Below are 14,134 nucleotides of genomic sequence, written 5' to 3'. Positions count from 1 at the left end.
CTAGAAGTTGCTTTTTTTTTCAAGGCCAGCAATGCAAATATGCAATCATTATGTTGAGGTGCTCCAGTGCAGAAGTGGCGCTGGAAAGAGAAATAACGGGGCGGCAGCAATGGCCGTTGTCTCGGTGGAACATACACTAGCCGACATCAATTCCAATTCCTTCCATGCTCACTCACAATGTACCGAACTAAAAGCGCACCAGTTCCTGATCATGTGTGGTGCAGAGCTTGTAATGAAACAGGCACAATCTCGTGCAATTTCGTTCAAAAATTTTATATAGGGACAAATATACGTGTGGCGCAGAGCTAGCTTGACCGATTCCAATTCCAAAAGGCAGGGCGAATTCACCATCACAAAATCACACCTGGCAATTAGTATCAGTACATCACAGACTCACAGTAGAGCACTACTACAGCAAAGAAAAAACAGTGGAGCACTATAACCGAAGCTCAACTGAAACGGAGCCTATAAATAGCCGGCCGTGGCGCCTCTTCCCGTCTCAGACTGCCAGCGACAGCGAGTCCAACGAACGAGCGAGCTGGAGCTGGAGCTGAAGCTAGCTCGCGCACCGCATCGCATTCGCTTCGCTCTTCTACGTTCAGAGAGCTTCAGGTCGACGTGACAACACCACGACGACCAATGGCGTTTAAGGCCGCCTCGGCGCAGGGGAAGCTCGGCAGGCTCGTCGTCGCTGGCGTCGTGCCGTGCAACACCGGCACCCTGATCGACGTCGCCACCTCGCCGCCATTCCCAAGTACAGTATAGGATCGATCATACTGATCTTGCGCTCTTTTTGCAAAAATGGCATGGCGGAGAAGGTCTGCAAAAATCGCTCTTTTTGCATGACGGCCGGTGCAACCGCTTGCGAAAATCGTCCCTTATACTGGCCGCATGCAAAAAATAAATTTGGCAAACAAAAATAATAAAATTCAAAAAAACCCCTGCCGCCAGATCCATCGCCACCACCCCCCCCCCCCCCCCCCGCACGCCGTCACCGGATCCGTCGCCCCCACCGCACGCCGTCGGCGGCGGCACCGAATCAGCCCAGGGCAGCGCCGCCCGAGGCAGCCGAGCCACCCACGCCGCCGCGGTGTTGAGGAGGGGGGGGGGAGGCACCGCTGCCGTCCAGATCCGCCGCCGTCTTCGTGATCGCTGGGCGCCCGCCGTCCAGATCCGCCGTCGTCGTCACCGTGCCTGCCGCCGTCGAGGAAGGGATGCCGCCGCCATTGCCGACCCCGCTGTTGCCGCACCGGATGGGAGGTTGGGGAAGGGAGGCCGCCGCCGCCGCCGGTGCCGAGCCCGCTGCGCGCCCGCCATCCAGACGCTGTCGTCGTCGTCACCGTGCCCGTTGCCGCCGCCGCCCGCCGCTGTCGTCGTCGCCGTGCCCGCATGGGAGGTTGGTGAAGGGAGGCTAGCGCCATTGCCGAGACCTGCCGCTGCCACGCCGGATGGAAGGTCGAGGAAGGCCGCCACCGCCTGTGCCGAGCCCGCCACTGCCGTGCTGCTCCCGCCCGCCGCGCCGCGCAGCAGCCGCCGCTCCCGCTCCGTGCCTCGCCGTCGGTGAGAGAGAGAAAGAGGAGAGGAGGAAAGAGTGAGAGGCTGAGAGGAGAGATAGGAATAGGATATGGATGGGGAAAACTAAGGGAGTGTTTGAGGAGAAAGGGATTGAGGAGATTGGGAAGATACGCAAAACGAGGTGAGCCATTAGCTCATGATTAATTGAGTATTAACTATTTTAAATTTTAAAAATGGATTAATATGATTTTTTAAAGCAACTTTCATATAGAATTTTTTTTGCAAAAAACGCACCGTTTAGTAGTTTGAAAAGCGTGCGCGCGGAAAACGAGAGCCAATCTCCCCTATCACCCCTAAACGAACTATGCCTAAAACATCAGGATAGGAGGGGAGAGAGAAGAGGAGATGAAAAAATTTGAAAGGAGGAGGGGAAAATTTAATTTTAAAATATTAAAACTTCGAATCGAATTTTATTATACTAAATGAACTCGTGTGAAAAAGTTATCAAAAACAAAGTTGTAGAACTCATTAATATCTACCGATTTTATTTTGGTCATTTCTCCATCCGAATTTGATTAAACTATATAAAACTTGAATTTTAAAATATAAGAAATTCAAATAATTTTTGGGTAGTAAATGATTTCAAATGGAAAAGTTTTCAACAACAAAGTTGTATAACTTATCAAGATCTTTATCTTTTGTTTTGGTCATTTTTCTATATGACTTTGCTTAAACAGTTTGAATTTGAATTTTAAATTATGATAATTTTAAACAACATTTACAAGTGCTAAATGTTTGAACTGAAAAAGTCATCAATAACAAAGTTGTATAACTCATCAATATCTATAATTTCTATTTTGGTCATTTCTTCATCTGACAAAATATAAGAGATGTATATTTTGTGAACCATCTTACAAATCGCTTGGTCGGATGAAGAAATGACCAAAATAGAAGTTATAGATCTTGACGAGTTATACAACTTTGTTATTGATGACTTTTTCAGCTGAAATTATTTACTGCTTCAAAATATTATGTGAAGTTTTGACATTCAAATTTTTAATTGATAAAACAATTTGAAAAGAAAAAATAGCCAAAACAATACCAGTAAAAACACAATAACATGATAGAGCATGATTTTAGAAACATTTAGGAAAAGAATCATCCAATTTGAAGTTCATAAGAGTGAGATACACTAGTTTCAAATTTTTCTAATTTTATTTTCGCAAGCGGTTACTTAAGACGCCCGTATGGAAAAATCGATTTTTCCATACGGGCGCTTAACATGCGGAGCTTTTAAGAGGCCCGTATGGGAAAATCGATTTTTCCATACGGACGTCTTAAGCAGCCGTCTATGAAAATAGCGCTCGATTTTTGCAGATACCATTATGGTCAGTTTGCAAAAATTATGGGGGCTCTAAAAAAATTCACTTTTGTAGGAGTGCGTGCATGCAGACGCGAAGGTGGAGCTGCGGTGCGGCGGCGGCGCGGTGGCCCGCGCGACGACGAGCCAGAACGGGTCGTTCGCGATGGAGGCGGACGTGGCGTTGGCGGCGGTGGCGGCGGTGGCGGGAGCGTGCGAGCTGGTTGTGGACACGCCGCTGGCCAGGTGCGACGCGAGGCTGCCGGCGGCGGGGAGGCTGGTGTCCGACGTGCAGCAGGGCGGCACACTGATCGGCGGGCTGCTCGACGGCGCCCTCCGCCTCGCGCCCGCCGGCTGCTCCTTCCGCATGGCCTGACCGAGTTAACCTGACCGGTCGATCAGTCCATTATGCCTACAAGCATGTATATACATACGTGTACGTACAAGAAATGCACAAGCTACGTATGTGCGTGGAAATAACATGGATAATAATAATATTACGAATCAATTGGAACGAAACGGAACGGAAACTGTATGGTAATTCGTATATGCATCTTCAAATTGAGGGACCTAAAGTGAACTTATTCTGCGAAAATTCCATCTGATTGCGTGTAATTTCAGCCTAAGAATAAGTTCACCGGAGGTCCCTCAACTTAACAGCGAGATTTTTTGAAGTCCCTTAACCATAAAACCAAAAATGTGTACCCCTAAACTCACTCAAACCGTTCACCGGAGGTCTCTCGGCAGTATTTTTGTCCGGTTTTACTGACGTGGCATCCTAGTCAGCAAAAAAAATTTAAAAAACACATAGGGCCCACATGTCAGCTTCACATTTTTTTTCTCCTTCTCTCCTCTTCTCTTTTATTTTCTCTCTCTTCTCTTCTCCTTCAGGCTGCGGGCGGAGCAGCCGCGCGCCGTGGCCGCCGTCGTCATCGCCGTGGGCAAGGCTACGCGGCGCGGCCGTCCGGCGGCGGAGCGGAGGCAGCGGAGCGCAGCGGCGGAGCGGAGGCAGCGGGCGAAGTGACGAGCACGGATGCGGGCGGCGCAGCGGAGGGCGAGCGCGGCAACAGAGCAGCGGAAGGCGCGAGCGCGGCAGCGGGCTGAGCAGTGGAGCGCGAGCAGGCCGCGGACAGAGTAGCGGAGCGCGAGCGCGGCGGCGGAGCGGCGGCGAGCGAGCGCGGCGGCCAGCGAGTTTGGGAGGGAGGGGGAGGCGGCCGGCGACCAAGAAATAATCTCTTCCTCTGCCTCTTCCCCTTCTTCCGCCGGTGGTGCCTCTCCTAGCATCGTCGGCCACCCGCGGGGGCACGGCAGTGGTGGCGGCCGAGCACGGGGGAGCTCCTCGTCCCATCCACTGTCTTCTGCTTCGCCTAGCTCGCCCTCCGCTGCTTTGCCCACCGCCGCGCTCGCCCGCCGCCGCTCCTCCGCCGCGCTCGCCTTCCGCTGCACCCCCGCATCCGCGCTCCTCCGCTGCACGTAATGGCATATATACATGTGAGCACAGTGTGCTCAGCCATATACACATACTTGGCTAATATATACGTCTGCATGTTATCGGGCGGCAAACCAACAAGAAGCTAGCTAGGCTATAGCTGGCCGGGAGCTGCATGCCGTCGGATGGATCCCACGATTAGCGCTGTATGTAAAGTGTTTTCCCTGTATATTGCGGTGACCGTATCTACCAGACATTATACGGGGGTACAGAAGAACTACTTTTACAACGTATGGTCCCGCCTCCCAGCCTTTTTGATAGTAGATATTATTGGGAAACTATTTTAACAGCTCGAGTGGATGTTCACCCGTTTATTGTATGTCATCTAAATGATTATGAAAAAAATTAAAAAAATATGAATAAGATAGATCAATATGTAATGTATCAATCCACAAACATGCAAGTTAAAATTCAACTTCTATAGATTGTAACAAAAATAACAAACAAAACTCAAATTACTATATGTATATTTACAGTTAAATTTGTTATTTTTATTACAACTTGTAGAAGTTAAATTTTAACTTGCATGTTTGTGGAGTGATATATTACATATTGATCTATCTTGCCAAATTTTTTAAAAATTTTTTGTAGCCATTTAATTGACATGCAATAAACGGGTGGACGTCCACTCGAGTTATTAGAATCCATCCCCTATATTATTGCCCCTCCCAATTGTTACCGACCACACACCTCGTCGGTGTGTTCGAGAACACGGCCGGAACTCCTCCTCGGAGCGCTCCCTGCCCTGAGTCCGGTAGGTGGCCATGACGAAGATGTCATTCTCCAGCAGCGCCCTCGTCCTCGTGCTGCCGTCCGTCGTGTCCGGCACCACCGGCTCGCAGGCGAGGGCGCCGGCGTTGGCGCGGGCGAAGGGCTCGGAGCCGGCGGGGTCGAGAACGATCTCGTGGAGGAGGGGCCAGGCGTGGACGAGCTCGTCCTGGTGGTGCTGCAGCACGTAGTCGGCGTAGGACGCGGCGGAGGGGCCCCCGCCGGCCGGGACGAGGGTGCGGCTGACGGTGGTGAGCGAGAAGCGGCGCGGGGAGGAGGTGTGCTCGGAGAAGACGCCGCGGGAGGCGAGGAGGCGGAGGAGGCGCTCGAGGACGGAGAGAGAGGACACAAGAAGAAGACGAGAGAGGACAGACAAAAATGGAAGAAGAAAAATAATGAAGAAGAAGCAGCAGCAGAGCTCTTGTTTCCTCCGTTTCCTGAACAAAGCTTCGTGCAGCAAAACTTTGCTTTCTCCATCAGTTTATTCCCTTCCCGACGTTGTGCTTGTTTAATGGCGTTGCAGGGAGGTAGGCAATTGTGTGTCCTGTCGCCCTTCTGTCTGCGCTGTCTTTTTTCATCCACTCAAGCAACAGATGCATGCGCATATTGCAGCATTTGTGTAAATCTGTGCTCTTGTGTGTTAAAGTTTGATTTTTTTCTTTGTCTGTGTGTATGTATTCCTTTGTTGGCTGTTGGGTGTGTGTTCAGAACTTTCAGATCGGTTCAATGTTCTAATTTGTCCCTCTGCACAGTTCATTCTAGTTCGGATGCATTGTATCGCCAGATCTCACACTGCACAGTTTCTTCTTTTCTTGTGCTTAGAGTTTAGAGATGGAGGAGAGAGAAGGATCCATGTTTTTTTCCCTAAGATGCAGTTGTTTATCTGACGCAGAGAACGAAAGACAAAGATTTTTCATGGTGATGTTTTTGGGCTTGCGTTGTTGCTAATTTGAGCAGACAGATTATTCTCATGGATTTCAGTGTTATTTTTTTTTTCTCTTGGATTTGAACTTTGTTGTATATCGAGTGATTTTTCTGGACAAACAATTCGCTCAACTTTGTAACTGTCAATTTGCAACTTAAAAGTGTCGATGTTCTCGGTACAATCCATGTCTCCAGGATGATTTCTCCCTTTGAACTTTGTTGCATTTCTTAAAAACAGAATTCATGGAGCCGAAGGAAGCACTGAGGAAAATTGGATTTGTTCCCTCTTTTTGGATAAAAAAACAATCATGCTTGTAAAGGAAATTCAACTAATAGCAACTTTGTGCATTGTGTTCATAGTGACTCCAATTTTGTGAAATTTTCATTGCAACACATGAATTTCATTCACCTAAGAGGGGGGACAAATTCAATTGAAAGATGAAAAAAGAGGCAAGGGGAGCATTGCACTGATTTTGTTTCAAAACGAAACAAATTCATTTTGAATGTTTGTCCACCTTATTCGTGGAGAAGACTGTACTCTGATCTTGTTTTTAGAGGGAAAAAACAGGCCAACAGAAAATCTTGTGGTGAGCAGTGATCACCACATCTATCTCTTGCTTTCTACTTTTTTTCTATAACAAAAACATCAGAGAGCGAGAGGGGAAGAGAAATAGGGGAGGGAACGCAACAGCTAAACTGAAAAAAGAACAGTTTAAATTGTATGCATTGTATCAAGCGACATCACTGTGCGCAGCCACATCGTTGTTCTAATGTACTCCAAAAATGTTACTTTTTCAGATAAGTGCATACTATACAACAGCCATAGTGTGCCAATACACTTTACAAAAATACATGCTAGGCTGACACCTCAAATGGCCGCGCTTAACATACTAATGGATGTAGGCGCAAAGCAACATCTCATACCATTGGAGTAGCTATTGCAGCTGCTTGTTCAATCATCAGTACATCCTAGTTCCTCCTACCTGAACAAAAGCTAGTTAAATGACAAAGTTTGCAACTTTCTGCAGTGTGTCCATAGTGTCCCCAAATTTTTGTATCTTATTCAGCTTTTCTATACATTCTTGCTATTAAAAGTATTCGACAGAGGAAAAATATCGGAAATCTTAGATGAAGTTACATCCCAAAAAGACAAAAAGAAGCAAGAGGTATTTGGTTTGAAGTTTGAACCAATTTTCCTCATCCCAAAAATTGGCTCTTTTGGTCTTAATTATAATCATTAATTTTTATAAAAAAGAATAGAAAAGGGGTGTTAGTTCTTCCATGACAAAAAAAAAAAAACAGTCTTCGTCGCCGCCATGGCCTATGGGCTACTCAGCTTCTGCTAGCATTGTTGCATGGATCCGTTGGTGTAAACCACTCTTCTCAAGACCTGCCAATCTCCCCCCAAAACATGTAATGAGAATATAAAACATGCAAAAGAAATTGAAAAATCATTTCAGTAGATCAGAATGTGCAAAAAAAAAAATGTGAAGCCTTTATCTCAGTAAAGCCGGGCGTGAAGCCTTTGATCTAAAAAAAATGTGCAAAAAAAAAAACAGATCTGGTGTGGTTTCTTTCTTTCCTCCAGCAAAATTTAGGGAAAAAAACAACCATGGACAAAATCGTTCGCCGTTTGCTGAAGAATTGAAAGCACTGGAGTTCATCCGTGGCGGCGGCGACGAAAGAATGTGTGCTTGTGCGGCAGGGGAGAAGAAAACATCGATTGTTTTGCTGACCTTAACGTATTGTTGCCTCGGCTCAGCTCGTGTCGTCTCGCCGGCGTCCGCTCACAGCACGGATGAAGAACTGCACTTCAAGAAGCTCAAGAATGGCGAACGGGGCGGTATAACTTGTTTGCTGGCCCGCGATAGCTCGCCGGCGTCTGTGCGCGGAGGCAACTCTTGCCACGGGAGGCTTCGCGCAGCCGCCGTAGGCAGCAGGGCCTCCATGTGCGGCGATGGAAGCTCGTCGGAGTCCAGTACGATGACTCAAGGAGGGTGATATGGAGGAGGGGACGGGGGATGGGGGCAGCGGGGGGTTGGGGAAGAGGGGATTCCTAGAGCTACCTGATGGAAGTCCTCGGCCGAAGGCTCGGCGAGACTGGATGGAGTGCCGCTTCCGCCAAAGGAAGATGCAACGGGGATGCGGCCGGCTGGCGGCGGCTGGCGGGTGGCGATTCGGTCCCGATGACTCTAAGGATGTGGACGAGAAGAGGAGGTGTCGTACACACGTATTGGTCCCCTCCCCCCACCCCACAGGCCCACACCCACATACGAATCCTCAGGTGGGCCAGCGCTGTATTTCGAGCGTGCGCCCAAAATAAAGAAAATACAATCCTAACTTCTATGTATACTATTTGACGCACAAATCTTTAAACCATCGTGTGGTTTCTAGTCTAGGTGCCGCAGCACCTAGGTGCTGAAAAGACTTTCCGATAGCTGGTCGTCTCCATGCATGCATATATATGCTCGTACGAAGACGCATGTACATGCGGCCGTCTGTACCCGATGTATATGCGTATGAGCTACGACGTCAAGTGCTACTGCGACGTCGGCGAAGATGACGAGGGTCACCGCGCCTGCGCCGACCACCGTCCACGACGCCGATGGCACGCCGAGCGTGGACACGCTCCTGCTGCAGCTGCGCAAGCTGGGCGTCCGGGAGGACCATGGGATCAGGCCGGCGACGCTGCCGCTGCCACCACTGCCGCTGCCGCGGCACAGGAGGAGCGCGAGCGACTGGGGTGCATCGTCAGCCGGCACTTCGAGCCACCTATGCACGGCCACTGCGACGCCTGGCCGATGCCGCCGAACGGCCGCGCCGTGTAGCCTCGCCCATGGCGACGACGATGGCGGCCACGGCGCGCAGCTGCTCCGCCCGTAGCCTCCGCTCCGCCGCCGCGCTTCACTGCCTTCGCTCCGCCGCCGGGCTCGCCCGCCGTCCGCTCAGCCCACAGCCCGCCACCGCTCTGCTGCCGCGCTCGCCGGCCGCCCGCATCCGCGCTCGGCCATCGCGGCTGCGCCCGCCGCCAGCCTGAAGGAGAAGAGAGAGGAGAGAAGAGAAAAGAGAAGAGAGGGAGAAGAAAAGAGAAGAAAAAATATGTGCAGCTGACATGTGGGCCCCACGTACTTTTTTAATTTTTTTTTGCTGACTAGGATGCCACGTTAGCAAAACCGGGCAAAAATACTGCCGAGGGACCTCCGGTGAACGGTTTGAGTAAGTTTAGGGGTAGACATTTCTGGTTTTGTGGTTAAGGGACTAAAAAAATCTCGCTGTTAAGTTGAGAGACCTCTGGTGAACTTATTCCTTTCAGCCTATACATGCGAGGAAATTCAGCCCATGAGTGGGAGTGGTTTCAGCCCATACTTGCACGCAATTTCATTCGAAAGTGCGCAGAACTGTGGCCCACGAGTGTTCTTGTTTTTGACACGGAATAAGTTCACTTTGACTCCCTTTAAATAGTGACCCGAATCTAATCCATGACCCTAAACCACAGAACCGAATATCTCGACCCCCAAACTATTGAAACTGGTACAATTTAACTCCCTTAGCGATTTTGGAGGGCGGTTTCACTGACGTGGCGATGTTGACCTAGTCTGTGGTGTTGACGTGGCGCTTAGGTGGCATTTCAATTAAAAACATATATGTGGGTCCCGTTTGTCATTCACACACATAAAAAATTGTAGGGCCCACATGTCATCCTCTCTCCCGCTTTCTTCTTCCTCCCATCTTCTCCCCTTCGGCCATGACATGTGGGCCCCACATGTAATGAAGCTCCCTCACTAGTTATCTCCCTATTATTCTTGACATGTAGATCTAGTCTGGTCCCATATGTTAATGACTGTTTTTTTTTTTTTTGCTAACGTTCAAAATGATTGCACGTCAATAAATAGAAGGAGAGTTCAATTATACACTCAACCACTCATAGAGCCATTGTCGGGGGACATGGAGAAAAATGAATTTGCACGAATCACCAGTACATGAATCATGAAAGCAGGTTGGAGAGGTTAGGAATTTGCACAATTGTTCCCTTTATTTTCATGCTAATGATGTTGTTTGCTGAAAAAGAAAAGACAACACTGTATTCATGTATACGCAGTTACTGTTTCTATGCGGGTTTTGTGATCAAGGGGGGTAACGGACGATGCACATTATTCCCCTCATCATTGCTAACGCTTTTGGAGATTTCGGTCCCCTCTCCTCTTTTTCAGCGGCATCTCCGTAGTTGAAAAGGTGGTTAACAAGAGAGCATGGCGTTGGTGAATAACTCGACAAGGACGCACGTCTCCGTAGCTCTCTCCCATCCTCTTGCGCTGCTAGCTAGGCGTCGATGGATCGGAGCACGCCGGCCGCGAGTTGCCAGCGCCTCTTCGCACGCGCGCGCAACCTTCCACAAGCTAGCCAGCCAAGTACTACTAGCCTCTCTACAGCACTCTACACGCAAAACTAACAACAATTGATTTTTTATCGATTCACGGTCGATAATTGATTTTTTTTTGTATGATAGGTACTACATAATAGAGTTTGAATCAAATGAACAAATAATTTCCGTGTTATAAGTAGAGGTGATCATATTTAGGTTAAGAATCAGAGTAGTAATAAGTAAAATCAAACCGTAACACTTTGATCCCGATCGATGGCGCCATCCACTAATTGATCACTTGGTTGCTGTTCATCATCGATCATCATTTGGCAATGATGATATCATAATCTCTCGATCGTCTCGCTCGAAAAACTCTTCTTTGGCATCTACTGCGTGATGCACAGGATGCACGATAGCTGCCACCACTACCAGGCCCGCGCTCTGCATGTCGGTCCGTCAACTTGATCGCGATTCTCGCTAGCTGCGTGCGGGGATGCAGTACTGGGCTAGCTACTGCATTCCGGACCATTCTCGCTCTCGCATGGCAAGGCCGGCCAGATTGTCCGACGCGGACGACGGCGGCGTGTCCCGCTTGATCACTGCGAGCACGCGCGCGCGCACGGGGCACGGCCGCGCGAAGCCTAGCGCGTAATGGTGCAAGCGTGCAGGCCCGTGAATCGCATAATCGCGGGCTTACACGATTATTTGCACTATGGGTGTGTTTAGCTTCTGAAAAAAGTTAGATGTTCGAAGAAAGTTGGGAGTTTAGAAAAAAAGTTAAAAGTATGTATTTAGAAAAAGTTTTTGATGTGATATAATATAATGGAAAGTTAAGAATAGGAGAAAGACTAAACATGGCCTATAAGTGAATTTACGGGTCTACCTGCTTGCACCGCTAGTCCCCTACTAGCGTGATAGCTCGCTTCGCCACGCGCGGTACTGTGAGTTTATTTTTTGGAAAAAAAATAAGATCGGAGCCTGCGCGCGTGCGCGCGCCTATAAATGGTGCGCTTTCGCTCATGCAGCAGCATCAGCACACACAGTCTCAGTGAGCTCAAGATAAGAGTATATTCACAGAGAAGAGATATCTAGAGCGTGTGTGTGTGAGAGAGAGATAGGCATTCGTTCGATCTCGATCGATCACAGCTAGCAATGGCAGCGCCGACGTCCAAGAACCTTCTCCTCGTCCTCGTCGTGGCCGCCACCGCGGTCGGCATCGTCGCGCCGCACGGCTCCGAGGCCGCGGCGGGTAGGGCTGTCACGGGCCTCGTCACCGGCGTAGTCCCGTGCAGCGCCGGGAGCTCCATCAACGCCGCGTCGGTCCCCGCGTTCCCCGGTAAGAGCAGTGTCTCCATGCCTGCCTTAATTTCGGTTACATGATTGCTGCTTGTTTGTTAATTAACTTCTTTTGCATTGCGCGCTCCACGGCGCCCAGACGCCGGCGTGCAGATGGTGTGCGGCGGCAGGGTGGTGGGCGGCGCGACGGCGGACGGCACGGGGGCGTTCACCATCAACATGGGCGCGCTCAACGCGACGATGCTCATGGCCATGGCCGGGAACCAGTGCAAGGTGGTGGTGACCACCCCGCTGGCGGCGTGCGACGCGTCCCTGGCCGCCGTCGCCGGGACGCTCACGGCGCCGGTGCAGCTCCTCGGCGGCACCGGTGGCCTCGGAGGGCTCGGCGGCCTCATCACCCTCATCACGCAGATCCTCAGTGGCCTCCTCGGCGAGATCCTCAACATCATCCCCTTGCCATTCTCCCTCGTCTAGATCGATCGATCATCGATCGCCTGCGCACAAACCTGCAGCCAGGCGGCGGCGTGTCAAATGGACGATGGATTATGATGATATTAATATGTAGTTAAGCATATAAATTAAATTAATACGTGTTTATATATAGCAACGGGGCGGCCTAACTAATGCGTGGTCAATTAATTACCCTGCTGCTTTAGATTGTATATCGTGCCATGCGTCGTTTCTCTATGTATACCAGTTCATGTGGGCTTCTAAAATTATGCTATATATGTACTGTCTAATACTATGCTAATGTTGTTCGTTTGTCAAAACTAAGTGGCTTTCGAAATTGCTAGTACGTTGGCATCGTGTGCACCCATCGTATTACCTATAGCTGATTATGAGTCATAACATTAGCGACAAAAATAATTTATAGGTGAAATTTTTGTGTTTAATTTCTTAGCGATTTGAAAGACAATGTTAAATAACAAACAATGATAAGAAAACATCAAAATTAACTCCAAAATTTAGATTTAAACTTTCAATTTTGCTCGTGCCTATTAAGCGAAAGAGCATAGCCTAGTGGTTGCAGTGACCCGAGTAGCACCCCAAAGTCCTGAGTTCAAATATCCATAGGAGCAAAATTCAAATTGGGTTGTTTGATGAGACTAGGTGTGGAGATTATGGGTACCCCATACCCACACGGCATGGTTATCCGACTGGTTATAGGGGATAACTTATATCTATGTAATATGTAACAGATCATGACTTGGGTGTTACGTTTCCTTGTATATTACGGAACGGCCTAAAGTCCTGATTTAGGAAACCGATACCGTATTGGTTAAGGTTTCTATCTTATAATCCTGCCCCCCATCCTATATAAGGTGGGCAGGAGGCCCTCTAGGGGGCATATATGAGACAACCTGATCGTCAGATCAATACACACTCGGCGGATTCAAATCCCCAAACAGGAGTAGGGTATTACCTCTCATTGAGAGGGCCTGAACCTGTCTAAATCCTTTGTCTCTGCATCCATCCACTTTTAGGTCTCGTGCGCTACCCCGTTTTATTATTGCCGAATTCATGTTTCGACAGTTGGCGCGCCAGGTAGGGGTTGCGTCGAGTTTCCTATCAACGAGCGCGATGGAATCAATTTCATGAGTCGCCGACTTCGCTTTCGCTTTGGGAGTTTTCACTTCCTTTCCGTCGACCACTTCTTCAAGCTCCTCTTCTCTGACTTGATCCAAATCAGTCAGGGGGAAACTCAATCTGATTTTTATCATTATTTATCATATTGATTTTTAATCTCAGATTAATCTCTTGCTATTTTTTGTTGTTGTTCGCATATAATTACGCGGCACTATTGAGGCGATTGATGCTGGTCATGGACTCGAGGCGTCTCAGCTTTCCGGTCAATCGGCCGCGAGTCCACTCTGCCGGCTTGTCTTCGCCACCGCCACTGCTGATAACAACAACGACTTCACCGCCGGCCTGCCTCCGTCGCCGCCGACTGGTGTCTTCGCCTATATGGTTGGTTGGTCACACCACCGTTGTTGGGCGTCTACATCTTCACCGCCGGCCTGCCTCCGTCGCCGCCGATTGGTGCCTCCGCCTACACGGCTGGCCTATTATGCCACCGTTGTTGGGCGTCTACATCTTCACCGCCGGCCTGCCTCCGTCGCCGCCGATTGGTGCCTCCGTCTACACGGCTGGCCTATTATGCCGCCGTTGTTGGGCGTCTACATCTTCACCGCCGGCCTGCCTCCGTCGCCGCCGACTGGTGTCTTCGCCTATATGGTTGGTTGGTCACACCACCGTTGTTGGGCGTCTACATCTTCACCGCCGGCCTGCCTCCGTCGCCGCCGATTGGTGCCTCCGCCTACACGGCTGGCCTATTATGCTACCGTTGTTGGGCGTCTACATCTTCACCGCCGGCCTGCCTCCGTCGCCGCCGATTGGTGCCTCCGTCTACACGGCTGGC

At 49.7% G+C, this 14,134-nt stretch overlaps 2 protein-coding genes and 1 long non-coding RNA gene across 3 annotated transcripts; 2 read left to right on the top strand and 1 right to left on the bottom strand.

Moving 5' to 3' along the window:
- Positions 1 to 639: 639 nt before the first annotated feature.
- On the top strand, positions 640 to 3,251 carry LOC107280287 (phylloplanin-like). Its single transcript, XM_015774020.2, has 2 exons — positions 640 to 754; positions 2,968 to 3,251. Exons 1-2 carry the CDS (start codon positions 640 to 642, stop codon positions 3,249 to 3,251), a joined length of 399 nt encoding a protein of 132 aa, XP_015629506.1.
- Positions 3,252 to 6,818: 3,567 nt separating this feature from the next.
- On the bottom strand, positions 6,819 to 8,272 carry LOC107280370 (uncharacterized). The gene is made up of 2 exons (XR_001544389.3): positions 7,793 to 8,272; positions 6,819 to 7,446 (listed from the first exon to the last, which is right to left on the bottom strand). It is a non-coding gene; the product is annotated as an uncharacterized lncRNA (long non-coding RNA).
- A 3,176-nt stretch (positions 8,273 to 11,448) lies between these two features.
- Positions 11,449 to 12,460, top strand: LOC4332797 (phylloplanin). Its single transcript, XM_015774494.3, has 2 exons — positions 11,449 to 11,755; positions 11,855 to 12,460. Exons 1-2 carry the CDS (start codon positions 11,572 to 11,574, stop codon positions 12,187 to 12,189), a joined length of 519 nt encoding a protein of 172 aa, XP_015629980.1. The 5' UTR covers positions 11,449 to 11,571; the 3' UTR covers positions 12,190 to 12,460.
- The last annotated feature ends 1,674 nt before the right edge of the window (positions 12,461 to 14,134 follow it).

Source organism: Oryza sativa, chromosome 3, assembly GCF_034140825.1.
Source record: "Oryza sativa Japonica Group chromosome 3, ASM3414082v1".
Taxonomy (NCBI): domain Eukaryota; kingdom Viridiplantae; phylum Streptophyta; class Magnoliopsida; order Poales; family Poaceae; genus Oryza; species Oryza sativa.
The sequence above is the reverse complement of the archived record's forward strand: the minus strand, read 5'-3'. Positions and strand labels throughout refer to the sequence as shown.

Coding starts and splice junctions, on each gene's coding strand:
- LOC107280287 (XM_015774020.2), top strand. CDS start 640: ATGGCGTTTAAGGCCGCCTCGGCGCAGGGGAAGCTCGGCAGGCTCGTC. Junction 755..2,967: donor CACCTCGCCGCCATTCCCAA/GTACAGTATAGG, acceptor GCGTGCATGCAG/ACGCGAAGGTGGAGCTGCGG.
- LOC4332797 (XM_015774494.3), top strand. CDS start 11,572: ATGGCAGCGCCGACGTCCAAGAACCTTCTCCTCGTCCTCGTCGTGGCC. Junction 11,756..11,854: donor GTCGGTCCCCGCGTTCCCCG/GTAAGAGCAGTG, acceptor CACGGCGCCCAG/ACGCCGGCGTGCAGATGGTG.